Genomic DNA, 27,006 nt, shown 5'->3' with positions numbered 1-27,006 from the left:
GCGCCAAGCATGACGAAGGGGTTCTTGTAGATGCAAAGCGGGACAAGGCGTTATCTGTTGTGGTAAAGCGATGTACGGCGTCAGAAAGGCTGGAAGAATTAATGAAAGGCATCTTTTTGGTTTCTTAAGTGAGCAGTATGTAACGCGTCTGTACCTTCAGCACCTGAGAGTGGAACGAAGCAGACGTCGGCCTCCAAGTTCCAGAGCATGTAATTATTTACAGTCGCAGGTCTGGATGTGTTCTGATGTATTACAACGCGACTTGAGATGTACTATTTGGATAAGGTAGAATGACATTGGGGTCTATCTACATGTAGTGATGTGAACAATCTGGCGCTCCTTGCCATAGTCAACTTGAATTTCAGTTAGGTTCAAGACCTATCAACAGATGCACGCTTAACTATTAGCTACTACATACGGATCACGTTGTTCTCTTAGTAATCCAAAATAGTGCACCGGGCTTATTATTTCACTCGTCATAATTCAACGTCTCAGGCGAACAGTCGAGCGCGTGTATATCGCTTTAGGGTAAGCTCGCGATGAAGTTTTGACGACTAGCGCTAGACACGCTTTACATACAGGTAGGCTCGCATAGGGCCACCTGCGTCACGAGACCCTGAATTCTCAGTCATCACGACGACTGCCAGTTACAAGTTGCATTGCACATTCGCCTAACATAATACAGGTTGTTGATTCTCATGTTTCCTATTCCGAATGTAATTGCAGCCTCGATGCGTGACTAACAGCAACCCCACTATCCTGCCGGCCGGGGCGGGCAGCCCCTGACAGGCTGACACAGAGCGCCCCACCCTAACCACCGCGGCGTCGGCCCACGCAGCACGTCCCGCCATCCAACCATCAACGCTCTGACTTTCGAGCCGCCCCTCCAATTCATTCATCCACTTTTGACGCAGCCAACATATACCGCAAAACTTGGCAGACCTTCCATCAATCAGAGCCTCCAATCGGCTCTACTACACGGTCTGGTGGTCTAGTGGTATGATTCGCGCTTAGGGAGTTCTTCTGAACTGTCAAACCCTGAGTTTCAAAGCTTGCGCGAGGTCCCGGGTTCAATCCCCGGCCAGACCCCAATTTTTGCATTTTTGCACAGTCTAATACCAAAGCAAGACAAATCGAGCAGAGGCAGGGAGGGAATAAACAATAAGTAAAAGATATATCGCAGGTTGCTTCGAGGTGATTGTATTTTTTTTTCGGATATGGGCTAAAAGGAATTGCTCTAAATTGCTCTGATTTAAGGCTTGGGTTATGAACTCTCTAATGAGTTATGCGACTACGTCCACTAGGAAACATTACCTATTACTTGCGTAGTAAGTCCGTCCGAGATCAAATTGTAGCATGAGCTTACTGCCTTTGTTAATAATGTCTTAGCATGCGGCCCATTTACTATTGGAGGCGACTGGCATAGCTACAGCAAGTCGGGACATCCAATTGCGAAGTTGGTTGTTGGCGGCCATGCCTCACTTGGGTGGACTGTCTGTAAGTCCATCATCGCCAGCTGCTGTGATAGATTCAAGGCACTCAACATATGTTGAGCAATTAGTTACAGAGGCAGGCGTTATATCCCAGCAAGGGCTAGTATGTCACAGTCACAGTCACATGGCACTTCAAACAAGACAGTCAATGGCGCTCCAATGAATCAATTACCGGCCACAACGCCTAGCCATCTTCATGCTGTCGTAATATTCATACAAATTTAGCGAGCCTTGCCCTGTCCCACGTTGTCACCCTCCTTGATGCCCTGGCTTTGGCCACCGGAAGCGGGCATGTCAGAGAGACCCTGGCCCTTCTCGCCCTCGGGGAGAGGGGCAGTCTTGTCGGCGCGGGCGACCTTGTCACCAATGTCCTTGTTCTGTGACGTTCAGTTAGTCGAGTACACACGAGACGGGGAGGAGGAGGGGTACGCACGCCTTCGGGGACGCCGTGGGCGACATTGTGAGTGGCCTCAATGGGGCCGTTGTCAGAAGAACCGTCTCCGTTGCGAGGCATTGTGATGGATTTTGGTTGTGTAGGGGGAATTCGGAAGTGTAGTAGTAGTTTGCGTATTGTGCTGGAGAGGAAAGAAGAAATGCTGAAGCGAGGGTATATAAATCTCGATACCAAGGTTACGTCATAAGCTTGATGTGTCGTCATGTCTTGAAGTTTGAAACGTGGGGCACGAAATATCACGATGCTAATTGACATAACGACAATGACGGAGGTTCTGCCCCGCGCTAATCATGTTCCTGATCGCTGTGGGGTTGTTGAACGGTACCTGAATGAAGCTTTGAGCCCTTGACGTTGGGTCGCGTGCGCATAGGACCGAGCAATGACACACTATACTAGTAAGCTACGTACAACTCCTCTCCTCGAGCAATGTAGATACGCGCTCGCCTGCGCTGTCCCAGATTAAAACGAAGTCGCAAATACTCCCTGCTCGCATATCTCAAGCCTTGCTGGCCTTCCCACGACGTCCCTTGGGCTTTGGGGCCGGCTTTTCCTCCTCCTCGCCCTTGACATCCTCATCTTCAGACTCCTTGAGCGTGGTAGAAATACCAGAGGAGCGACGGCTGCGACGGACAGGCTCACCATTGGCTTGCTCGGTGACAGCTTTGCGGCTTTTCTTGGGGGCAGGCTTCTCGTCCACATCGGTTTCCGATTTTAGAGACTTGCGATCACGCTTGGCAGGCGTGGGCTTCACATCTGCGGCCTCTTCTGCCTTGACAGATGAGCGACGTGCCTTGGTCGTAGAAGCAGGCTTCTCCTCTCCCTGTTCCTGCTTGAGCTCTTCAGCCTTGATAGACTTGCGGCCTCTTTTGGCTGCCACTGGCTTCTCTTCTTCTTCCCGCTCTTCTTCTCCCCCCTCCTCATGTTCTTCGGCCTTTACTGACGTACGCTGCCGTTTTGGAGCGGGAACCGTCTTCTCTTCCTCCGCTTCCTCCTGGGCTTCAGCCTTGACCTTGCCAGAAGAGCGACGGCTTGTGGGGGCTGCGAGCTCATCCTGTTCAGCAGTCTTGACCGACGTACGACGCCCCTTCTTAGCAGGAACAGGCTTCTCCTCGCCCTCCTCGCTCTTGACCTGTGTGGCGGCCTTGCGACCACGCTTAGCTGGAATGGGCTTCTCTTCCTCTGCATCTGCCTCATGTTCCTCCTCAGTCTTGATCGACTTGCGACTGCGCTTGGCCGGGGCAGGCTTCTCTTGCTCGTCGCCTTCCTCGGCCTTGACCGCCTTGCGACCCCTCTTAGCAGGCGCGGGTTTCTCTTCTTCGTCATGATCTTCGCGTGCCTCCTCGGTCTTGACCGCCTTGCGGGCCTTCTTGGCAGGTGCGGGCTTCTCCTCCTCTGCCTCTTCAGCCTTAACCTTGGACTTGCGCGCCTTCTTGGGTTTAGGCGCCTGCTCTTCATCATCGTCGGTTTCTTCCTTCTTGCGGCCTCGCTTGGGCTTCTTGGGCTCTTCAGCGTCCTTGGCCTGGGAGTGTCAGCATGGCAGGTCGCTGAAAGTAGAAGGGTCACCTACAGCCTCTTTCTCTTTCTTAGCGAGCTGGGCCTTGGTCAAGTGGATGCCCTTCTCCCCCAGTTTCAATTTCTCAGGGTCTCCCCGGAAGTCGGCAGCATCGACATGGCCTTGCTCAAAGGTGCGCCTGATCTTCTTTTGAACCTCGGGGTGGTCGTTGAGCTCATCGTAACCATCGATGCCGTCCCAATCGTAGTTTCCATTGCCATCGCTGATGGAGTCGCGTGCGTTGGCCACCATAAGACCTGAGACGCAACCCCAGTGGCGCCAGTGCCAGCCCTTGATGTTCGCGGATTCCACCTCCACCCAGGTGCCCCAGCGCAGCTCACCCTTTGCGATTTTGATGCCTTCCTTCTTGCAAACAGTGTCTTTGCAGCCGGCACGTCCAGTAGACGCGAGTTCTGGCGCTGTCAGTAGACGTTACGCGTGTGGACGTGTGCTTGCTCACCAATGCGATACGCCATGGTCGCGTTCAGATGACGTCGACGCGATGAGCGCTACAGTGAAGCTACAGGGCGCAGAACAGGTCGGTGACAGTATTAAATAATTGAATACCTACACGGAAGAGTGAAGTAAAAATCAGATACGAAACATGACAGTCAGGGTGAAAGGTGGAAAAGGCGTGTGCACACGAGGGCAGCCACCGAAAGTTGTAATTGCACTGACAGGACAGGTGCGCATCGGGTCAGTGCACGCGTCGCGGTTGTCCGCCTCAGGCCCCATTTTCTTCGACTTGCCAAACTTCATCATGTGGTTTATTTCCACCTGGTACTTAGACAAAGGGACTTATTTTGTTTTGATTTTATTGCATCATATAATTGTGAATTCAGCGACAAAACGTACCTTTTGTGTTTGGATTCCCGTGCATGTTATTCTGTATAGAAAGGAACAATGTGGCCGAGTCCCCGGTTCATGTCGACTCTCACCGTCAAATCACGATAACGCCTTATATGCTTCACAGAAACGGACACCACCCAATGTACATGGCAGTCAGGTTCCTGGGATCGACCGCCTGCTTAATCAGCTCCTCCACCTGCCCTTCCACACTAAGTGGGATGCTCTCGTTCGGCAATAAGCCCCTGACCTTCCTTTTGATGCTGTCCACCACACTCTGTGGCTGCAGTTTCACGCTCGTGTCGCCCTTTCGGTGGGCGCGCTTGTCTTTCTGTAGATCCAGGGTCGGATCGTAGATGAATGCCTCCAGGATCGACATCAGTGTCTCTTCCTGTTGACGGAGGATGCTCAGGGTCAGTTCCGATGACTTCCTAAACGGCCCTTCGTAGCCATAGATTCCCATGGCTGCCACCATGTTGTGCGTGAGTCGAAAGGGCACGCGCTCGGGCTTAGCAAAGGTGAGGCCCTTGTCGAACAGACAGTTGAAGTCGACATGGAACACTCCACCATTGCCCTCCTCGAGGTTGACGTTTTCTCCGTGACGGTCGCCCAAGCCCAGGATAGTGCCGACCATGGACATGACAGCGCACGATCGTGTGTACCTTAGACGGGCGGCGAACCACGCAGACGGATTGGGAAACTGGTGGATGAACCATGTTTGGAGCACAGGGGGGAATCGCCGCAGGACGTCGTTGGTGAATATTGGTAGCTTGCTCTCCGAAACAGACGCCTCCTCCATAAGTTGCTTGAGAGCCATGTAGTCCGGGTAGATTTTCCGCGCGGAGTACATGTTCAGCAAGATGTCGCGCATCGTCTTGATGCCAGGCACCCACTCGATGATGCCGCACTCCTCGTTGAGGGGAACAACCGCGTAGGTCCTTATGTAGAGCTGCCTGCGACTAGACTCTGCATCGCGCTTGAGTGATCGATTGATCATGCCGTTGAACTCCATTAGACGCTGGTCTGTACGCAGGTCATCCTTTGGTTTGATCAGCAGCATGTAGCTTTTGCCGTCGGTTCCACGCGCCGTGAGCCTTCTGGGTTTGGCGAGCGAGCTCAACACCAGAACATCGTCCAGGAAGCTGTCGATGGATACCACATCCCGCGAAAACGCCTTGTGCTTCTTGACGTGGTCCGAGACGGCAGGCAGCGTGGCGGTCAAGGATGACTCAACAGGCACCGCCAAGGGGCAAGGCGTGCATTTGTGGTTGAAGCGCAAGTCTCTGGTCAGACTCGCGTGTACAGTCTTGTTGCCTTGAAAGTCGCCGTTGTGACAGGCCATGAGAAGCTGCTCCGCAAGCCGCTCCCCCATGCGCAGCAACGACTTGAGATCATAATTGGTGCCGTCAACGCGTTTCGACGCGCTTTTCAAGGCCTGTACAATCTGCGTACCTCTGTTCTTGCGCTCCGAGGCCTGTCTCGTGGTCATGATGCCAATGATGCTCCACAAAGCTTGCCGAGGATGCGCCTCTGTCACCTTGACAATGATGCGTGACAAGCGCTCAAACACCTGGGGATGCGGGTGCGCTATGCGCGCCACAATCTGCGACAAGGCAGTGTAAAAGACGTAAGCAGGGAGTCTGGCAATGTACTTGTCTAGGAACTGATGAAGGCAGTCCAGTTGCTCGATGCGTCTGCGTCGAAGTTCTTTGGAGAGCGAGGCTTTGCCTTCCGGAGGCTTGTCAGTCTGGGCGCCCAAATCCAACCAGAGCGTCAGGACCCTGGGGAGTGTCTGGTAAAGGTACTTGGTTCCTGAATTGAGCGAGCGCACGTAATTCTCAATGACTAGGCGAGCAATCTCGCCTGTCACGTAGTTGTCTGTTTGATCATCCGCTGAGAGACCCTTTTCGGCTTCCAGGATTTTCTTGTAGTGACGGCCGAGATAGTAGTGCCCCTTTTCCCACGTCGCATATGTCTTGGGGGGCTGCTGGTATTTCTCTCGTAGAGCCGTAGCGTGCGTCTGCCCGGCCGCGTCCAGCCATTTTGCAAGCAGCAGCTGAGCGCGCGCAGTCAGCAGTTTTTGTTGCGAGTTGAGCCTGCTCGTACTGGACACACTGGCAGCAGTGCCTTCTGTCTGCGTCATGACCTTGTTGCGCTCAATGGCGCCTTGGAGCATTTGGATAGCTTTGCGATGATGGTTATCGCGCCACAGGAGCTTGGCATTCTCAATCGTCGCAGAGTCGTCGCCCAATTTTGAAGCGTGTAGTACCGCATTGAATGATTGCTGTAGAGAGTTGGACTTGCGGGCTAGCCGGGCACTCTGCAGCCACAGGCTTGAAACCTCTGTGCTGGTCTGCTTTGCACCGCAAATCTCCAAGGCTGCTCGCTGTACGCCAAGCAGATATTGCTTGTCGTCGTAGTATGCGCCGAGTATAGCGAGCCTGCCGTCCAAAAGATCCATGATTCTGCGTCGGCCTTCCTCCTCCTGATGATCTGCCTTGATGATCAAGGACAGGTCGGTCAAGACATGACACTTGAGCATGGACTCGTGCGCTGCCGCAAATGAATTTGTACTTGAGGTACTCATGGTTCCTGCAAGGCTTATTCGTACCATTTCCAGAGTGGATAGAGCGCGTGTCGAGTTCCCATCCTCACGCAGTGTATCGAATATCTTGGCAATCGAGATATTAAAGTCCTCCATCAGGTTGCCGTGGAACAAAGACGTATACTTGCGGAGACTTTCCCAGCGACTTGTCACCCAGGAAGCCTCCACAGCATAAGGCAGCACCTGATTCAATCTCTGCGGCTCAGTCTGCATGCCACTCACATGGTTGAGTAGGACATCGTGCTGCCCCGACCTTTTCAGGCAATTCAGCAGCTGCAATTGCACATCTGTGTTTTGGGGCTCCTCGGCGAGCTGCATCTCGTACCAGGTCTGGGCTGCTTTCCAGTGGCCAGCCTTCTTCTGGCTCATTATTTGTTGGTTGATATCAATAGCCGGTAGATGAGCCGAGATACCCTCAATGCCGTCGGGTTCGTCAATGTTGGCGTAAATATGCTGTAGTCCTTCCAGCAAATTGTTTCGCTCCGTCTCGTCATATGGGACTCCGGCTGGTGCTCCAAGTGATTGGCGATCCTGTGTGTATTGTTCGTGATAGAATAGTGCACGCGCATAATCATCGCTTTGCACAGCACGCTCGGACAGCATTCGCATTGGAACCTTTTGCACAAACGCAGACACAAAGTCCACACCCTCTTTGTCCGCAGAACTCAGTTTCATGGACCGCTTCTTCTGTTCCCAGGCCATGCAGTAGTCGAGTATGCGAAAGATGGCGTGGAAGTATCGCTTCTTGTCCTCTCTCTCCGCGTACGGGTCATGCGGGAGCCACGCATCCTGGCTCAGTACGGCCTTGATTTCCTGGAGCAAGGTCTCACTGTCCTTCTTGCTGCGCCTCGACCCGTGCAAATAGTGCAAGAAAAGATACGGCAGCAAGAATTCCGCAATTGACAGGTCCTTGACCCGAATGACACGTGTCAAAGGCTCGAATATGATGTCCGCACGAGGATTCTGCCCCTTGCGTAGCAGATCCATGACAAATGACCGCAGCCAGGTTGCGTATGGCTTGCCCGGGACGCAGATGGGATACGAGGTCGTAGTTGCTGGTAACGGTACTAGAAGGTATCGCGACGTAACAAAAGGCGTCAAAACGTCGCGCACTGCCTCCGGCATAGCGATCCATTTGCGGTAGATCTCGCTGCCTCCCAACATGCCTGTATTCTGCATGGCGCAGGCGGCCTTGATATCACTGCGGTCAAGAAGCTCTTGCATAGCGTAGGATAGGTACCCCTGGATGCGAGTATCGGTCGCAGACAGGAAAGCCGGAACAAGGACTTCCTGCAGAACAAACAGGCTGAAGTCGGTCACCTCCTCGGCATCCTCAAAGTTATTGAGAACTATGATCGTGCGTCGCTCTCTGACTGCTTCGACTTGGTTGGCGTCTAAACAGCCAATAAGCCCGAGGTCCTCAATGCAGAATCTGAGTATGTCAGGCTGAATGCCATTATACTTGTCGATGCAGTCGAGCAAGGCACGGACAAGGGATGCCAAGACGGAATCAGAACGCTGAACGATTGTGGACGCATGCAGCGATGCTTGGTTGTTGACAAGATACGTTCTCAACTCCGCCAGGCCGAGTTGGACGACACCAGAGATGTCATTGCGCAAACGTCTTGTGAAGGCCTCCAGGATTTCCTCTGCACTCATGACAGGACGAAGTTTGTCAAGTCGTGCACTGATATCAGCGAGCTCATCAAAGACCGAGATGAACGGAATTATAGCAATGTGCTTGACCAAAATGACTTCGTGGGAGTCCAGCAAGTAGCTGAGCATGTTTCGCACTGTCTCTTTGGAAGCCATGTCGAGCAGCGGCCACCAACGGTGGACGATGAAGAATGTAGTCTCCAGCAGAGCTTCAACATCTTCCTCCTCCATGTTAAGCACCATGGTCGACCAGCAAGCGAAACCGGCACTGCGAAGTGCATCTCGGGGAAGCGCTGACAATAAGCACGCCGAGATCTGCGGTCTTGCAACTCTCGCATGTGATTGCGACAATTTGAGCATCTCCTCGAGGGCTTGGATGCAGCGTCGCTGCTCAACGCTGGACGACGTGGATGCGTCGCTGATTACATCCGTAAAGCGCGCCATGAGACCTAACAAGTAAGGCTGCAGAAAGCGGCCAATAATGTTTCCTTTTTTTGACTTGCTTTCCTTGCCGTTCATGACAGCAAGTGCCATAGTTTGAAGAGCCTTACGCACAAGCGCTTTGCGCGACCGGTCTGAATCGCCGGCTGCTTTGAGAAGCTCCATCACAATTAGTACTGGTTCTGCTTGGAGAAGCTCTGACAGTGGTATGGGATGGAAGTGAGGCGATATATCACTGAGTCGCGATTTCACGAACGCCCCGAGATCATCCGTTTCCTGCATCAGCAACAACGAGAGCGTTGCAGCCAAGTTCGGGCTGTCCATCAGCGGTCGCCAATTTTCGTCCTCCTTACGAGCTTCAGCAATCTTTTGCACAATGTCTTTTCGCTTTTCCAAGACCAGCCATGGAAGCGCGTGTGTCTGTATGAGAAGTAAAAGCTCGCCCACAGACAGTTGAAGCAACTCTGCGACTGAACGACAAGTCTGTGGCCGGCGAGTCATGTCCTTTGTAGCAAGGTAGGCCAAACTCTTCCAGTATGGCTCAAAAAGACGACGCGGTGAGATCCGAAGGCTGTCGGCAAGTCGAACGAGCTCATTGAAGGCCAGAGCCGAGATGACATTGTTGCTGTCACCAAGATACTCCATGAGCTGTATCAAAACCAGATTAAGCTCTTCGTCTTTCGCAAACCGGCCGAGCAACCCCCATGCCATTATACAAGTCTCTGTGAGCGTCGAACGTTCCGCGCCCGACATTGACTTGAGAAGCGCAATGACATGCTGACGGTTCCGCTCAAAGACCTCGGGGGGAACGTCGCGTTGCCGTAGATTGGCAGGATTCGGGCCTACGAAGGCCATCAAAGTTCTGCCTGCCGCTATTCGAAGCTCGCGCACGGAGCTGTTCAGGGACTGGGCACACCACTGACCAGCTGCAGACGTCTCCAAGTTGAAGAAGTCACCTTGGCCGTAGTGGGCAGCAAACCTCCTCAAAGACTGCATGGCGACGACTCGTGGTCGCTTTGAGTCTAGGAAGCCGCTCTCCTTGGTTAGCTTCGCGAATGTGTCGACCCAAACATCCCACATGGATGTGTCAGGCTGCGCTTGTTGCGCCATGGCCAAGCCTTCGCATATAGAACACTGAGCAACTCGCAGCGGCGCGTCCTCGTCGATGTCCCAAGACGCAGTCCCATCAGTAACGCACATTGCGCCGGACATCATGTCAAGCGCGTGACACTGGGTCGATTCGTCCACTTGGGAAAAAGCATTTACGAAGGCCGCATCAAATCCAGACTCCATTGAAACTGAGGCATCCGCATTGAGGACCCCAAGGATCAGATCGTTGCAGCGCGAACAGTCCTGCTCGTAAGGGACCAGGCGAGGTTTCTTTGTTGGTGGCTCTGCGACCTCGATTGCACTGGCGACAACACCAAAGGCTTTGAGCTTCCTCTTCAGTTGCTCTGCCGAGAATTTGTCCGGCCGTACGGTATCGTCCAGGTTCGAGAGCGAGCCTCGTGCGATCACTTGGCGCAACAACTCCGTGCACCTCCAAACGTCTGAGCCCTCGCCAATGGCCGGATATTGCGTTGAAAGAAGGGACAACTCACTGACAAGCCTAGACTCAGAAAGGCGTGCCATTGGCCGTTCCTCGGGGATGATCTGGGCGATGGAGATGAGCGCTGTGCAAAGGCCGAGTCGTACTTTATCGCCAGATGCGTCGATGACGACAAGCGACCCTTGCGTGCTGATAATGTCGTTGCACAATATGATCATGTGTGTGTACGCCTTTCTCCGCGCCAGCTTGGCTACCGCTGACGAGTGGCTGGTGGCGTCTAGCAACGCCCCTAGCATTTCCAGTATCGCAAGTGGTTCACCTGTAGGACCGCCATCCCATCGTTTCTGTACCATGCGCAGGTCCATCAAGGCGTCCAAGAGCCAGTTCGTATTTTCCGCCCATGATGACAGGCACTGAAACGTTGGATCGAAAGATATCATCGGGTATGCAATGATTCTTGATAAGCTATTAGACTGTCGCAGAGCTTGCGAAGCTCGCAAGATAATGTAGGTAGTGTCGCGGCAATCGTGAAACCAACTAGAGCCGAGGATCTGCGCTTGAACCATTGGACTGGGGAGACAAATATTGACTGCCTTGTCGGATCGTGAGGGAATTTGCGAGCCATCTTGTAGGTAGTCGAGGATACTGGTCAGAGAGGATCGGAGGTAAAGGCCGAGATGGGGGACCACAGCTTTCAAGGTTTCGCTCCCAGCAACTACAAGAAGCATGTATTGTAAAAAGCCCTCGAGGGACCCCTCTAGCTCTAGACACTGGGGATGCCCAAGTAGGCGGAGCAACTGTGGGAGGAGCCATGTCCAAAGTGGTTCTTGTCCGCGATACAAGAAAGCACTGCTATCCGCGCAATAGGCCAACACGCTTGGAGTCTCTTTGATTGTGAAACGGAGAAAGTTGATGGCCTTCAAGACCTCTGTGCGTACGTGGGATCGATCGAGAAACGGGTCGTCAAGCTTTATCATTTCGAGAACAGCGCGGCAGTAGACGTAGATCAGCATGTGATTGTGCTCCACACGGTCTCCCAGAGTCTTGAGAAGCTGCGGATCGTCTTTGATTCTCTGGATCTTGGCAAAAAAGCCTTTGAGCTCGGCATTTTCGTCGGATCTTGTCGAGGACTTTGTCGATGGTGCAATATCCTCGACTAGTTGGGCAGCTAAAGTTGACGGAGGCGGTCCACCGTATGATTGGCCGTGATCAAGGCCCCGAGGACCTGAGGCGTGCGCCATTGTCGTCCAGGCATCATGCAGAATCGCTGCTGAAGCGGAGGTGGGATGTTGGTCTCGGTACGGGCGGCGCTGTATGAAGAAAGTGGAAGACGCGACAATTGGAGGGAGGGGCAAATAGGCAAACGCGGGACCACGTGACCTGGCGTGCACTTTCCATGACTTCAGTCTTCACCTTCCTACAGGCATGGACACAACTGCTTGCATGTGTACAGCCCAATTCTGGAGACTGGGCACAATGCTTTATTTATACTATCATCGCTCATATTTGACAGTCACCATGTCATGCGTGACACCTGGAACGTTAGGACGCGACCTTACGACGAGATGGGGTACTGAGTACTGACCTCCGAGCTTGACCGTGTACGTGATCTTTGCGGATTCGTACTTGGCCTCAATGGCGCCTTCGAGGGAGTAATATCGATGATACCCGAGCTGAGTGATCTCCGCAGCGCGCTTGACACCATTGGATATTCGACCCAAGTCCAGGGACAATGTGGCTACGCACCGCGAATAGTCGTCCAGATGCAGGGGTGGCTTTGCCTCGTCGTTGCAATAGATCTCAATCTCCGTCTGCGGTCTGTGGCCGTGTATGTCCACAGGGAGGTCGCACTGGTAGTCGATGATTGATGGCCGACCCTCTGGGTATGACTGGCCTTTGCGGATGAACCACAGCATCTCAGCAACCACCATTTCCTCCTCCTTCTCGGACCAGAATCTGCGTACATCAGCAACCGGGTGCAACAAACAATTCGTCCGTGGTACTTACGCTTCTCGGGCGTCATGCCTCATCATATCATACTTGGTGAGCAGGCACGTGCCGTAGGAGCGTCTCGCCACGCGTGAAGCCACCTCGACTGGAGCCATCGAAGGGCCATATTGGGCAAGACCATGGATAACGGCCCCCTTCACCACGGCAACCCAACCGCTCTCTGGCTGTAGTACTTGTGTCCCGGAAGCAATGGCATCACGAACACGCGCTCTGAGGTACTTGCTCTGACCGAAGCCGCCGACCAAGACTACTGCTGTCACTTCATCCTCGGCCATAGCGATCTGTTCCTTGATCAAGCAAACGATATCTTTCATGATAGGGTCGAAAATCTTCACTTTCATGTCCTCTTGTGGCATCGTGTATCGATTTCGACGCATGCCTAAACTCGCATCCACCTTGAGCGTGAGCGGCTCTGCCCTGGGGTTGAAGGTCTTTTTGAACTAACGTGTGTTAGTGGACATGAGCATGCAAAACTTTGTGTCACAAACCAGTTCGAACTCATTCATCGCCTGCACGAGACGATCATCTGTCCAATGCTTGTCGCCATGGGTCTGCTTGAGGTGCCTCCGGAACCGCTTGTTCAACATGGAAGATCCGCATTTGCCACCAGTACCTTCGGTGACTTCCTTGAGCTCGAGCTTGTCGACATGGGTCACCTCGTAGGTGATCAAGTCGACCGTTCCTCCACCAGCATCACACACCACGAATCGCTTACCTAGCTGCAAAGACGATGGATTCATGTTTTTGAGGGTGTAGAGTGCTGCAGCTTCCTGGATCTTGTCAACCAGTGGTCTAAGCCGCAGGAGGAAGAGTGAAACGCACCGGTTCGGATATCAAATGTATTCTCTGATTCCCGCAAAATCCAGCCATGGCTGCTGCCCGCTCTGTGGCTTCCTTGGCTGCGTTTGACCATATCGCAGGCACAGTCACTACAAAATCCATCGGCGTCGATCGGACCACACTTGGGGAAAGCCTCTTCTCCATGATGCTGATGAAGTGTGTATGGAGGCACGACAGGTACAGCCTGGTCAACTCTTCCGGCGTCTCGCCATCCTTGTTGGCTTTATGAGGCTCATCCAGTTTTCTGGAAAAGTCAGCGACATTCTCGAATAGAAACGCGACCACTAACAGCTTGAAGAATCTAACTCTTTTCGAAGATTCCGGTATTTGGAATCCCCATTGCCACCCGGAAGCGACTTTGCGCAGCTCTGTCGGCACTTTGGCACTATTAGTGAACGAGCTTGTCGATGGCCAGTCTGACACGACATGTTGGACATCGGGCTGCTATATCTTAGCTACGCACAGGAAACGCACTGCAAACAGCAGTCTTACCCGACTAGTTTCTGCCCATGCGACACCCGAATATGTTGTTCCAAAGTCAATCGACACAACGATTCTCCGTTCCTTCATTGTGTCTTGGGACGGCCGGCGAGTCGCACCTGAGAATCCCAAGGCTACCCTCGATTTATCGCGGGTGTTAAACATGGCTTTGACGATGCACTGACTAAGCCGCTTGGAGCAGATTCGGGCGAGACTGGGTTCACTCCCTGGCTTCGCATCTCGTACCTCAAATGCGGCAGTCGTGCGTTGATGGTGGACTCGACCAGCCACCACATACTCGGATAGTGACAGTATTGGGTCACGAGGGAAGTCACGCAAACATTACTGTCGGTTAGGCCTTCATGCAGAGTGGCATGCACCCACATTGCCGCTGGTGGAGCAGGGCCTGGCTGCTGACACCGCTCATTGACCGACTTTGCTGCAACGCCAGTAAGACCTGGCCGCGCATCTGAAAGTCCCAAACCCATTCGTCATTGACCAACCCTTGTGTGAGGCTGCGGCGTGGTGTTACGACCATGACCGGGTGGCAGGACGCCAATTGCACTTTTCGTTATTGAGGCCTTTCGTCGAACAGCGCCCAGGACCCCTCGAATCCACCATTTTCCCATGAAGACGCAGCCGAAATGAGTTCAGATATCAAGTCTGAAGTGATGGACGGGGCGATGGAGGTCCTCGAAGGCGATGGCAACCAGGCGCAATTGGCGCAACTGGCAGATTCTGTGGCCATGTTGGAAGGGAAATTGGCTGATGAGATACGTCTTCGCCGCTATACTGAGCAGGTACTCGACTCACGACAGCTGGAGTTAGAATCCCAACAGTCTGAGAAGCGACAAATGGCTTCTGAAATCGAAGGACTCAAAAGGGAACTTGCTGCGCTGCAGACCCAGGTTCATGAGGCTCGGGGCCAAACGAAAGCCCGCGACAAGCAATTAGCCGACGCCAAGGACCAGATATTCAAGTTACAGCCGACACGTAAAGATATCACGGAGGCGGATGCTGTGGAAGGATATCGATTGTTATGCGGCAATGTACAGCGATGGGTTGACAATCGCACCAGAGTCATTCTCGAGGACCTCGATCAAGGTCGTTTGAAGGGCAGGCCTGCGCCTCCTCAAAGTGCACGATTCGTGTCTTTCATGAAGGAAGCGGCCAAACGCGGCGTGGATCTGGATCAGTCGGATGGCTATCATGTCATTGCCATCATCATGAACTATCTCTGCTTGGTTTTCTTCACCAAATCGTTCTACAGCCCGTTGGACGACTACGAGGGTGATGCTACGTTGGCCTTCATCAATGATCTCGAATCCAGCATGTCCAAGTTGCCTCGAGGTGAGTGAATGTACGTTTTGAAATTGCAAGCTAACAAACTACACAGATGCCGCGCACTGCCGGCACTGGAGGACCGAGACACTGATCGCACTGACGAGCCAACAAGGTTTCAAGACCCGGCGCGCGAGATACATCAACCTTGTCTCCGAAGATCTTGCCTCACTTCTGTCGGTGGTTGCGCCCAAGGCTACGGCGTCCGACCTGCAGGGCTCACTACGGCGAAGCGTTGTCGAACCAGCTGCAGATCTAGCGCACCAACTGCACCTAGCCTCCAATGTGTTTTCCTTGAAATGGCCTGCCCGAGGAGCATGGTCGCGACTTGAATTGTACGAGTGCCTGAACCTCGCGACGGGAGGAGCCGTCGTGGACCTCAGCGGCACAGGTCCCGACTCGCCCGCTCGGCGAAAGGTATCCTACATGTTCGACGTGGCCCCCGGGCTGTTTGTGGAGAGAATCGACGGCGGCAAGAAGATGACATTGAAGGCCATTTGCCGGCCCGCCGTGTTGGTATATGGTGGGCAGACCGACCCGCCCCAACCGCCCCAGAAAGCGACTGTAATGCGATGGCTTTGGGATTCTTCAGGAGGACCTCCTGCGCGGGACGCAAGCACGAAAACGGCCAATCCGAGGAGTGAGCACTACATCCACCGCCAGCACAGAGCGTGACTGACAGAATGCAGAGTCTCAAACCACAATACCTCCGAATCGCAGGCGATGAGCGTTGTAACTATACGAGAGCCGGCATGTCAGAACACCGAACACGACGGCACAAACAACGCAAGATTGAATTTGTTCCTGGGACGTTTGTATTCAAATTGAAGAATGGCACCATCCTTAGGCTGAGTACGTCGAGTATGAGAACTCTTCAACAACAATGACGGGGACATCCGAGTATCGAACAACAGGTCGCGCTGAGGACGGTCGTGGAGGCAAGGGAGGGGGCCCGGAATTGGCCCTTCGTCTTGGGGCGGGACTTTGGGTTACCTGGCGAGATTGTTTTCCTGGGGAGCTTGGTGGATGACCGCGACGAGCCGGAGAAGGAATCCGCGGGGACGCTGTGCGCTTCTGACCCCGAGGTGCCGGGCTCAGTATATCCCGCTCCTCGGTTCCTTTGCCCCCTGGCGCTGGGATGGACGGGCGGATGCAGTTGCTGATGTAGTCTTGATCCATACCGAGGGCCTTTGCATCAGCCAGGCCAAGATTGATGCGGTTCACATATTCCTCCTTGGGCGCGCTGTCCTGGATATAGTTGAGGCTGATGTATACGAGAACATCCTGTACCCAGTGCTCCTGGTGCTCGGCGTACTTGTGGCCCTCCGACTTGGCCTTTCGAGCGATCTTGGCTGGACCACCCTGATTTACGATCCAGGAAACCGGGCGGCGGTACAACGTGCTTGGAGCGCGGTGCAGGTGAACCTTGAGGCTACGCTTCATGTAGGCGTTCTTGGATACGCCTTCGTTGATATCCAGCTTGGCTTCATCGACCGGGTTGATCTCATACACAAGCCCATCGACCCAGTGGCCATCCTCTTCAAGAACATTGGCATAGCCACGCTCGTTGATCTGCCAGCGATAGTTGATGAGACGGGCTCTCCCAATGTACTTGCTGTTCGGACACCGTCTCTTCATCTGCTTCAGATGGAGGTTGCTGCCGTAAGCAAAGTAGAAGGTGGTTGGTCCGCCTGCAGGCCGAGGCGCCTTGGAGATGGCTTGGGACGTCATTACGCCGAGGGATTAATTCGCTGATGCGGTGGTAAAGACACACTTGCGTGAGACATGCTCGACTGCTCTCAGGATTCGAATCGATTAAGGGCGAAGAACGTGATGGCGTCTAGGGAGTCGACCCGGATGTGGAGCATCTCCTGCATGAATTGGGCAGCGAAAAGGGCCGCCGATGCACTGGCCAACGACCAATCGCCATGGACCACGTCTGAAACGCTCGAGTCACGAGCTGGGCTGTGCGAGGCCCAGGCCCCCCAAGAAGTCAAGCATAGGTCGTGGCGAGTCTGGCGACCCAACCGAAAACCAGGGCGTCCCTGCTGGCTCTCGGATGGTCCCGCGACAGGTGGACAGGGGTATGGGTCTGGGACTGGAGGACCATCGGATTTTCTGCCCCTGGACACAACATGTCAAAAGCCCGGTGACCGCCTCACGAATGCGATGAGGCTTGCTCTGCATTGGTAAGTCGAGCCCGTGCATAGTCATGTGCTGCTGTGAACGTTGCGTTGGGAGAACAGCAATCTGATGCTGTATGTAAAGGCAAGCTATCACAACTTATTCACAAGTCGATGTCGTTTGGCCCACATTGAATCTCAGTGCCATCACTCATGCACTTTTCTTTTTCCATACCCGTCTAGTCGCCCTGCTGGCGAGTCACTGTTGTCATGGTCCGACACTACAATTTCGGCGTGGAGATCGAAGCTGTCGCCAAACCGTACGGCGGTGCCGAATCCTTCTCAAACGTCGACTGGTACCGCCAGCTGGCCCAGAAGCTTCGCAACCGGGGCATCCAGGCTGTTCACGACGACAACTCGCGATACAGTAAACATCCCGAGTACTACGGTGGCAAGTGGTTCGTAACCCGCGATGGATCCCTCAAGCGCGAGCGTCCACTAGGTACGTATACATGCGCCCTCTCCACATCGCAGTCGAGTGAGTCTCTCCCATGCTAATAGTGACGTGCCAGTATGCATGGAGGTCGTGTCTCCCAAATTGAACACGCAGATGCATCTCGCCACGACCCTCGCAGACTTCTGGGAAGCCATGCGCGTGCACTTCAACCCGCAAAAGGACGTATCTTGCGGTGGCCATGTCCACGTGACACCCATGTCGCTGAACTCCAAGTTCTCCTTCCGCTCCCTGCGGCGGATCGCCTTTGCGACCATTGTCTACCAGGACTACGTCGCGGCCATCCTCCCCCAGGCCCGGCGGGAGAACAAGTACTGCGTGCCAAACTCGCGAAGCCTGGACTCGGGATTGAACGACACCCTGGCCCTCTTTGGCGGACAGCTGTCGGGCGCGGCACTGCAAAAGATTGCGGCGGAGATCAAGAGCAAGACCAACGAGACGGAGCTGTGGTTCTACATGCAAGGGAACCGCTACGTCCTGTGGAATTTCCAGAACATCTTTCCCAATCCCAAGACAGGCCGCTGCACGGGGACCGTCGAGTTTCGCGGCGGGAACCAATTCCTCAACACCAAGGGCACGCTTGCGTGGGTCGCCTTTGTGCTTGGCTTCGTCACGCTGGCTTCGCAGGAAGATCTGTTGAATAAATTCACGGCCGGTGCCTATGTGGGTGCTGGTGATGAGAAGTTTGGGAAAAGCGTCGAGGAGTGGTGGAAGCGAATCCGACGGGCAGCGAGGAAAAGCAGGCTCAGCAGATATCTCCCCGAGGAGCACGCCAAGATGAAATCGAGGTAGGATGGTTGTAAGTAGCATCATTTTGGATTGGGATAAGGCATTTGGGGCGCACGGTTGGGCATATTACGCACACGGACTGGCCTTTCAGAACAGGGCACAGCAAAGAACAACAGGGCTCACAGGTAGAGCCAAGACGATATAGCAAATCTGCTTGACTTCTTGAATTTATCATTATACATCTAGTCGCTTGAAAAATGGCTGCTATGAATCTTTGGTTTCAGGCTCCTCCTCGAACATGACTAGCACGGTACCGGCTTTGCAGATGTCCTAGCAAAAGGTCAGTAAAACGAGTAGAGGGAAGCAATAAGGAGACTTACCCCTGCTTTGTGCGCCAACTTCTTGATGACGCCGTCTTGTGGCGATCGAATGACCGTCTCCATCTTCATCGACTCGATGCTGCCCTTGTTAGTCTCTGTCTGTCTGATTCGGATCATGGTGCTATGTCAACTTACACGACCAATGGCGCGCCTTTCTTGACCTTCTGCCCTTCCTCGACCTCATTCTTCAGCACCTTGCAAGGCATTGGCGCCGCGACCGACGCCGAGTCCTCCTTGAGACCCAACTCCTTCTCATACCACTTGGGCGGCAGCAGCATGAGGTCCGTCTTGATGCCGTGCTGGAAAATGGTGATTTTGACATCGTTCTCGAGCGACTGTGGGACGACAGAGGACTTGATCCTCTCTCCAGGGAAGAATGACTCGACACTGACGACGTCACCGTGGCTGTTGTATGAAGAGGTGATGTTGCTGAAAGCTTCCGGTTCTGTGCCTTTGCGGGTGACGGTGATGGTGAACGTAGAAGGGGCGGTCTGGGCAACCGAGGCCTCAACAATCTCGCCCTCCTCTTTGCTGTAACCGTCCATCACCTTGAAGGCGACTTTGCGCTCGCTCGTCGCACTTTGGCTGCCGAAGCCAAGCGATAGACCCTGAGGTGGAGCGCTCTGTAGTTGTTTACTGACGACGCCCAGGGCAGCTTGAGCAAACACTTCGTTCTTGATGTGTCGAGGCTTGAAAAGAGCGTCCCTCCACTTGTCGATGAAACCGGTCTCGACGTCTCCTTCAATGAAAGCAGGTGTCTGGCATAACCTCTTCAAGAACTCCACGTTTGTGCTGACTCCGACAACTTGGTACTTTCGGAGGACAGACTCCATCTTGGCAATGGCACGCTCGCGTGTTTCGCCTCGGACAATGAGCTTGGCGATCATGCCATCGTAGGCCTCGGAGATGGTGCTTCCAGACTTGAACCCCCAATCCAGGCGGACATCCGGGTCGGACTCGAATGAAGATGACAGGTAGGCGTGCACCAGCTTGCCAGAGTCAGGTAAGAAGCCCTTCTCGGGGTTCTCGGCGTAGATGCGTGCCTCAATGGCGGCGCCAAGCTGGCGCATGTTCTCTTCCACCTCAGCTTGCGTCAAGGGCAGCTTCTCGCCGGCTGCGACGCGGAATTGCCACTCCACAAGATCAAGCCCCGTGACCATCTCGGTGACAGGGTGCTCGACTTGCAGACGAGTGTTCATCTCCATAAAGTAGAACTTGTTGGTGTCCTTGTCGAGGATGAACTCGACCGTGCCGGCGCCCACGTAGCCCACGGCCGAAGCAGCCTGGCGGGCCTTGTTCCAGAGATCCTGGCGGACCTCCTCGTCCAGCTCCGGGGCCGGGGACTCCTCGAGGATCTTCTGGTGTCTCCTCTGCACACTGCAATCACGCTCGCCCAGGGCCACGGTGTTCCCCCACTTGTCGGCAAAGACCTGCACCTCGACGTGCCTGGGGCGGACAATGTACTTCTCCACGAGCATGACCTCGCCGCCCTCGCCAAAGGAAGCTCTCGCCTCGGCCATGGCGCTGTTGAGTTGGGGAATGAATTCCTCCTCTGTCATGACGATACGCATGCCCTTGCCGCCGCCACCCCTCACGCTCTTCAACAGCACAGGGAACTCAATTTCCCTGGCCTTCTCGAGCAGAAACTGCTCCCCCTGCTGAGCACCATGATATCCCGGCACACAAGGCACATTCGCCTCGGTCATGATCTCCTTGCTCCTCGCCTTATGGCCCATGTCCGCCATTGCACTGGCGGGAGGCCCCACAAAGACAATACCCTCCTGCTCGCACTTCTCGGCAAACTTGGGGTTCTCTGACAAGAAGCCATAGCCCGGATGTAATGCCTGAATGCCGTTCTTCTTAGCTAGAGCGATGATCTTGTCGCCATCAAGATAGGCATTGGAAGGGCCGAGGGCCAGGGACTGAAAGCCGGATGAGGCGTGCCATGACGCAGCATCGACATCGGTGTAAACAGTTGTTGCGCGGATGCCCATGCGCTCCGCCGTCTTGTTGATTCTGATGGCAATCTCACCACGATTGGCTATGAGAACAGAGCTCAGCGGTGTCTGCTTCGGTTGGGCGCCGCCTGTCGCGGCTGTGGCAGTCGAGAGGTAGCGAGCCCTCACGGGGAGGCGCTTGGTTCGAATGGACCGCATCTTGAGACACTGTCTGAGGGGGGACAGATGACGAGAACGCAGGAGGAATTGAGTATTGGGAGGGGAAAGCGTGCGAAAGGAAGAAGAGTCGAAGTGTCCCCTTCGTCAGGATTGTTCGGCAAATGACCTCGAGAGAATGTGCTTGCTTGGTGCTGTTCCCCGGATCGCTGAGCCGCCCGCGGGGAGCCGAGGCCGACAGTAACCGTACCGATGGCTGGGAAGGTGCGCTTTCCCAATCCGGTAGCCAGGTGAGAGCGAGGGCTCACCGAGGATCGCTGGCAAGGAGCTCCCCGCCTTAGTCAGCTGCGCCCCGCCCTAGTAGGTACGTACCCTTTGTAAAATGCCAGGTGCAAGCTCAAGCTCCGTTCTGACGACATTGACTCTGCTGATCAACGACCAAACCGCCAAGATGGACAAGATACCTCTCAACTACGAAGCCTCTGAAGGCGATACGCACAAGCAAATCACGGCCAGCCTTCCGACAGAGGTTGTGCAATGCCTCGAAAATGCCCGCTTTGTCAGTCACCACCACTTACTCGCCTTCATCCTCGTCTCCAGCATCACATTAGCTAACAAAGGGTAGCTTCATCTCGCTACATGTAGCGACAATGTTCCTCACGTCTCTCTCATGAACTACACTTACCTACCGTCGACCCCCTATACGTCCGCTCCTGTCATTGCGATGACCACCAACCCGTCCTCCCGCAAGACTACGTCGATCCGCGCGAATCCGTGCGTCTCTCTCCTGGTGCACGACTGGGTATCTCACCGCAATCCGACACACACGCGGCGCGCGTCCGGTGGCTCGCCCGTCCCAGAGCCCCCGTCCTCGTTAGCGTCGCTCCTCTTGAATTTGAACACCTCCCAGATGTCAAGCATAAGCGCGACCATAGGAGGCGCCGCACGGATTGCAACACCGGGGTCCGAGGAGGAAAAGTACTTTGTTGATCAGCACTTGGAGAACCATACCTACGAGGAGGGGGTCCAGCTGTTCCGTCAGGATACCAACGCCGAGGGCCAGGAGCAGCGGACGGCGCAGTTTGTCGCGGGCGCGGAAGTCAGCGTGATTGTGGTTGAAATCAAGGACGTCCGGATCAGCGACTGGAAGGGCACTGTGAGGGACTGGGCATTGCAGCCTGACGCTACAATGGTGAATGGGCATTGAAGGGTGTCGGACAGCGTATCGGGAGGGCTGATATGTATAATTATTAATGACTATATGATCGGAGGGTACCACAATTCAGCATGCTCAGCTGGTCTATGCGGTACTGGAATATTGTGCGCTTTTCAGAGCAAAAATAGTATGGTCGGAAAATTACTAGCGTTGAGCAATTTGAGCATATCTCAGCAAAACAACAACACAATTCCATTGATTGACGCTACGGTCCGTACATCCTGACAGAGAGTAGCATTCTTCCCAGCTAATCCAATCAGATCAGTGTCGAGAACTACTACTGTTGGCCACGCAGACAAGATCGTAGCGGCCCGGTGCCGTCAGTACCTATCACCGACAAGTAGATTGGGAGACAGCACAATTGGGACTGTTGGTTCAGACGACATACGGATTCATGCTCCTCAACACCAAATGCAGAAGTACTCAAGCTCATCGGGTTGTTTTAGCGGCCAATGCCTCTCCCACATGCAGCGGCCAAGTTGGTTGCAGGGTAATTAGTCCCACCACACATATCGTGGTCACACATCTGTTTCCTGCGCGAGCCAACCAGAAGCCATGGTTTGCCGCCCAACCTCCTTCGACTTCTGCACTCAAGCAGCTCTCGCACATTATTCGTCGTCAACAGGCCATTCGACGACCCGAAGCCGCCACCAACGGCCCCCAAATCTCTCGACATGGACCTTTTCCCTCGCTGCTCAGTGGCTGACCAGGACCGGCTGTGGTTGCTGCGGCCCAAGTTTGTCCCCGGATGATGGACCTGCGGTTGATGCAGGTCAAGCGACCAGGCAGATGCTGATCCTGCGGAGAATCTCAAGCCGTGTGTGCTGCGCTCACAGCATGATAGCAGCCTCGACCTTTGCCTATGTTCACGGCAAGCGATGTGACAAGCACACGGGAGAGGAGATCGAATTGCCCCCAACAAGCGACAGCCACCATCACATTAAGCGCCTATCATCAGCCTCATCTCCAGCCGTCACGATGGCTCCCGCGACTAGTGCCGGGGCTGCTCTCCAATAACCGTGCCGAGAGGCGAGCTTCATCCTGCATACCACCTCACCGTCTTCACACTGGACCCTGGTCTCCAACTGGCCAATATCAGAGGATCACCAGCCGCTGGACCAGAGTGACCCTGTTCTCGGCTGCAGCCGACCGACTTGGGGCTCACTATCTTATGGAACTGAGCACCCACTTCACGACGTTCATCTCATCACCCTCATTCTACAGACGACAAGACGACTACCGAGCGAAGGAGCTTACAGGCCTACTCATCGACGTCCATCTCACACACTCAGCGGCATCGCAGCACGCGCGAACCAATCCTCCAATTGGCGACTTGTCGACACCCAAGACCCAACACTGAACATAGTACGGCCGGGGCCTCCATTCCCATCGCACAACGACCGCATCTTCTGATTGCGCTCGAGGACGTCGCACTACACTACACGGCAGCATCGGCGCGCTGAGCCTCCCGACTGACGGCTCATACTTGTTGGGCGCCCACCTCCTGCCCCTGGTGCTACCTCGTGGAACACGGCCACAGGCCGTCCTTCGTCCTCATGCTCGCCTGAGCGTCAATTCCACACTGCGGCTGTACATCTTGAGAATCACAAACCGGAGCCTCGCTGGTCGACATGGCTCCTCAGCAACTCCGCAACGTGGCCGCGGGCTTCTCGAGGCTCTTCAAGCGCATCGAGATACCGCTCACGCCTACTTCACCCCCAGGGCTTGTCCAGGCCAATACTGTTGATCCCTGGATTGACTCGGGAAAATATGCGCTGGGATGGACATACTTTGCGCTCGCGCTCGTGGGGTGCGTTCTCATCGTCAGGGTATGGCATTTCTGGCAGGACAAAATTCGCCAGGCAATCTACAAGCAGGAAGTCGAGGAGCATTACCGAAATTTATACAACATCGACCCAGAATTCGCCCTAGCCGCGATGCGATCCGGACAAACGGCGCAGCATTTCTTTCCCGAGGGCGCAGAAGGGCAGGAAAAGTCATTCCGACCCAAGGCGCACGGCTCTTCTGTGGGCATCGTCAACGACGCCCTCGCTCTTTTCCGATGGGTGTTTTATAGACCCATTCCGGACCTGGTGTTGAGGAAACATCGGTTGGTGTTTTCTTCACTCGCAGTGCTGACCTGCGTGGTCATCGCCACCGCATTTGTCACCCTCTATACATTTCTGCAGCAGCCACTATATTGGGAGAGCATCCAATTCGGGTCGCCTCCTGTCGCGATTCGGTCGGGCATGTTGGCTGTTGCATTGACGCCCTGGATTATTGCGACAAGCATGAAGGCGAACATACTGTCCTATATCATCGGCATCGGACCGGAGCGACTCAACGTATTCCATCGATGGTTGGCATACATCTGTCTGTTCCTTTCATTGGTGCACACGATACCGTTTTACATCCAGCCTGTGTGGGACGACGGTGGTATGGAGGTCTTTCAGCGCCTTTTCAAAGGTGGAAGTGGACTGATCTACGGCACAGGCATTGCCTGTCTTGTGCCGTTAGTCTGGCTCTGCGTCGCGTCTCTGCCCTGGATCCGTCGCGTGGCCTACGAAGCCTTTGTCTTGCTGCACATCCCCGTAGCAGCAGTCTACATCGGACTTCTGTTCTGGCACACCAAGAACTATCTCATGTCTTGGGCCTACCTCTACACCAGCGCGGCCATTTGGGTTATATGCTACGCTATTCGCTTCTTCAAGCTCAACTGGACGAAACCGTGGCGCAGCATGGCTTTTATGGTGGGTGACGAGGCCGCTGTCACCCTCATGGCTGAGAACGCCATCAAAGTCACCGTTCCGACGCAGATGCGCTGGAAGCCGGGGCAGTTTGTCTACCTGCGCATGCCGGGCATTTCGTTCTTTGACAACCACCCGTTCACGATATCGTCTCTGTGCAGCGATGACTTCCCGTCGCAGTATGGCGAGCAGTACCGCGACTGCACCATCGTCTTCAAGCCGTATGGCGGATTTACCCGGCGCGTTCTCGAGACAGCTATTGAGAAGGGACCTTTCCACACGTACCGAGCCTTCCTTGATGGACCGTACGGCGGCATGCGCCGCGACCTTGCTGCCTTTGACACCTGCCTCCTCATTGCTGGCGGCAGTGGTATCACGGCGCTCATGAGTCAGCTGCTGAACCTGATCAAACGCATGCGCGACGGCAAGGCCATCACACGCAAGATTGTGGTGGTTTGGGCCATCAAGCGACTGGAAGCCATGGACTGGTTCCGCGAAGAGTTGCGCATTTGCCGCGAGTCTGCGCCCCCTGAGAGTGTGACCTGCAAGATCTTTGTCACGTCGGCCGTCAGGCAACGCCCGGGCCAGGAGATCAAATCCAACGTAGCGCATCACCGCGCTCTGACGCATGCGTTCCACGATAAGCTAGACGGCTTCGTCGCAGGTGTCGCGTCGAAGCGCAACTCGGCCATGATCCAGAGCGAAGCGCAAGGCAACCCAGACAGGGAACGGGAGCTGAGGGAGGAGAACGAGGACCGCATCACAGCCCTGCCGCAGCAGCAGTACATGCAACCTCACAACATCCCTCCTCCCCCACCTGGGCCACCGCCCAATAATAACAAACTAATATCACCCATTGAGGACAACAAGACTGCCCAACAATGGCAGGACTACCCGGAGGACAAGAAGAACCTCGAGGGCGAGTTCCACTTCCCTCCTATGAAAAACGAGCACCCACCTCACTTCAACTGCGCACCGAGCTCGCCGCGTCACCCACCACCTGAATTCACCCAAACACCGACGGAGGAGCAGTTCCCTGTGCGGGCACCAGAACTGGCTCACTTGAGGACGAACATTCCACCTGCAGGCGACCGCCAGCGTCCGACATCGACGTTTGGCCCACCGTCCGGCTTTGACTTTGGCTTTCCCGAAACGCCGACTGAATTCCAGAAGAACCTCATGCGGTTTGCTTTCCCCGTGCCGCACCAGATAGACGGCGGCTGGAGTGTGGAGTATGGCCGACCCGATCTAGGCTACATGCTCAAGGAATGGGCCGCCGGTGGCGCCGACGGACGGGGCATCCTGGGCAGGCGGACGGCCGTCTTTGTCTGCGGGCCGGCCGCGATGCGGACAGGTGTCGCCGAGACGGTCGCGAGGCTGCAAGCAGAGATTTGGGGGGATGATGAGTTGGAGGAGATCTTCCTGCATACGGAGAACTATGCGCTATAATTGGGTTTATTATATCACAGCGAGTCGCAGCATACAATGTATTCCTTTGATTTCTTTCAACTTCCTTACGTCCACAAAGATTGCGCAAGCCTCACTCGCCTCACTCGCGGGGTTTGTCATGTGCAGGGAAATGATGGTGATTCACGCCTCGACCCAAGTCAGTTGAGGTCAGGCAGCGGGGTGGTCAGTTGCCCCTCCAGATCCATCAGACGAACCTTGAACAGTATTTGCCAAGTTAAGGGGACCAATGCATGGCTCAGTCTCCACCGACTGACTGTTCCGTTGCGAATTTGCGATTACGCTGGATCGATCTGCGCATGACGAAGTGCTTGCCGTGGACCCTGATGGTCAGGGTCGGCCTTGCTTGGTTGAGGCACGCGCACCTTGAGAACGACAGGAGGAAGTTGTGATGCGGTCGTCGAAAAATAACGTAAAGGATGCCTCGATTCTCTTCTCTTCCTCTGCTT

General features: G+C 54.6%; 9 protein-coding genes and 1 non-coding gene across 10 annotated transcripts; 5 read left to right on the top strand and 5 right to left on the bottom strand.

Moving 5' to 3' along the window:
• Positions 1-980: 980 nt before the first annotated feature.
• Positions 981-1,089, top strand: F5Z01DRAFT_t14. Its single transcript has one exon. It is a non-coding gene; the product is annotated as a tRNA-Pro (tRNA).
• Positions 1,090-1,714: 625 nt separating this feature from the next.
• Positions 1,715-2,007, bottom strand: F5Z01DRAFT_670315 (uncharacterized protein; the record flags this gene model as incomplete). Its single annotated transcript, XM_046264542.1, has 2 exons — positions 1,715-1,870; positions 1,927-2,007. 2 exons carry the CDS (start codon positions 2,005-2,007, stop codon positions 1,715-1,717), a joined length of 237 nt encoding a protein of 78 aa, XP_046122527.1.
• A 315-nt stretch (positions 2,008-2,322) lies between these two features.
• Positions 2,323-4,202, bottom strand: F5Z01DRAFT_204674 (uncharacterized protein). The gene is made up of 3 exons (XM_046258123.1): positions 3,960-4,202; positions 3,515-3,912; positions 2,323-3,466 (listed from the first exon to the last, which is right to left on the bottom strand). Exons 1-3 carry the CDS (start codon positions 3,973-3,975, stop codon positions 2,444-2,446), a joined length of 1,437 nt encoding a protein of 478 aa, XP_046122526.1. The 5' UTR covers positions 3,976-4,202; the 3' UTR covers positions 2,323-2,443.
• A 264-nt stretch (positions 4,203-4,466) lies between these two features.
• Positions 4,467-14,016, bottom strand: F5Z01DRAFT_615130 (uncharacterized protein; the record flags this gene model as incomplete). The annotated part of the gene is made up of 7 exons (XM_046260850.1): positions 4,467-11,890; positions 12,131-12,552; positions 12,604-13,046; positions 13,095-13,376; positions 13,429-13,710; positions 13,753-13,887; positions 13,939-14,016. The coding sequence occupies 7 exons, from the start codon at positions 14,014-14,016 to the stop codon at positions 4,467-4,469; spliced, it is 9,066 nt and encodes a 3,021-aa protein (XP_046122525.1).
• Positions 14,017-14,570: 554 nt separating this feature from the next.
• Positions 14,571-15,942, top strand: F5Z01DRAFT_632673 (uncharacterized protein; the record flags this gene model as incomplete). Its single annotated transcript, XM_046261874.1, has 2 exons — positions 14,571-15,276; positions 15,323-15,942. The coding sequence occupies 2 exons, from the start codon at positions 14,571-14,573 to the stop codon at positions 15,940-15,942; spliced, it is 1,326 nt and encodes a 441-aa protein (XP_046122524.1).
• Positions 15,855-17,259, bottom strand: F5Z01DRAFT_204400 (Butirosin biosynthesis, BtrG-like protein). Its single transcript, XM_046258122.1, has one exon. The coding sequence runs from the start codon at positions 16,996-16,998 to the stop codon at positions 16,111-16,113; it is 888 nt and encodes a 295-aa protein (XP_046122523.1). The 5' UTR covers positions 16,999-17,259; the 3' UTR covers positions 15,855-16,110.
• A 401-nt stretch (positions 17,260-17,660) lies between these two features.
• F5Z01DRAFT_670309 (putative amidoligase) lies at positions 17,661-18,696 on the top strand (the record flags this gene model as incomplete). The annotated part of the gene is made up of 2 exons (XM_046264541.1): positions 17,661-17,892; positions 17,963-18,696. 2 exons carry the CDS (start codon positions 17,661-17,663, stop codon positions 18,694-18,696), a joined length of 966 nt encoding a protein of 321 aa, XP_046122522.1.
• Positions 18,697-18,840: 144 nt separating this feature from the next.
• Positions 18,841-21,493, bottom strand: F5Z01DRAFT_643690 (carbamoyl-phosphate synthase L chain, ATP binding domain-containing protein). The gene is made up of 3 exons (XM_046262731.1): positions 19,149-21,493; positions 19,014-19,092; positions 18,841-18,963 (listed from the first exon to the last, which is right to left on the bottom strand). Exons 1-3 carry the CDS (start codon positions 21,167-21,169, stop codon positions 18,898-18,900), a joined length of 2,166 nt encoding a protein of 721 aa, XP_046122521.1. The 5' UTR covers positions 21,170-21,493; the 3' UTR covers positions 18,841-18,897.
• On the top strand, positions 21,494-22,570 carry F5Z01DRAFT_643688 (uncharacterized protein). Its single transcript, XM_046262730.1, has 2 exons — positions 21,494-21,686; positions 21,753-22,570. Exons 1-2 carry the CDS (start codon positions 21,510-21,512, stop codon positions 22,332-22,334), a joined length of 759 nt encoding a protein of 252 aa, XP_046122520.1. The 5' UTR covers positions 21,494-21,509; the 3' UTR covers positions 22,335-22,570.
• Positions 22,571-23,534: 964 nt separating this feature from the next.
• Positions 23,535-26,847, top strand: F5Z01DRAFT_203339 (ferric reductase like transmembrane component-domain-containing protein). Its single transcript, XM_046258118.1, has one exon. It carries the CDS (start codon positions 23,975-23,977, stop codon positions 26,537-26,539), a length of 2,565 nt encoding a protein of 854 aa, XP_046122519.1. The 5' UTR covers positions 23,535-23,974; the 3' UTR covers positions 26,540-26,847.
• The last annotated feature ends 159 nt before the right edge of the window (positions 26,848-27,006 follow it).

Source organism: Emericellopsis atlantica, assembly GCF_019669845.1.
Source record: "Emericellopsis atlantica unplaced genomic scaffold F5Z01scaffold_2, whole genome shotgun sequence".
Taxonomy (NCBI): Eukaryota; Fungi; Ascomycota; class Sordariomycetes; order Hypocreales; family Bionectriaceae; genus Emericellopsis; species Emericellopsis atlantica.
The sequence above is the reverse complement of the archived record's forward strand: the minus strand, read 5'-3'. Positions and strand labels throughout refer to the sequence as shown.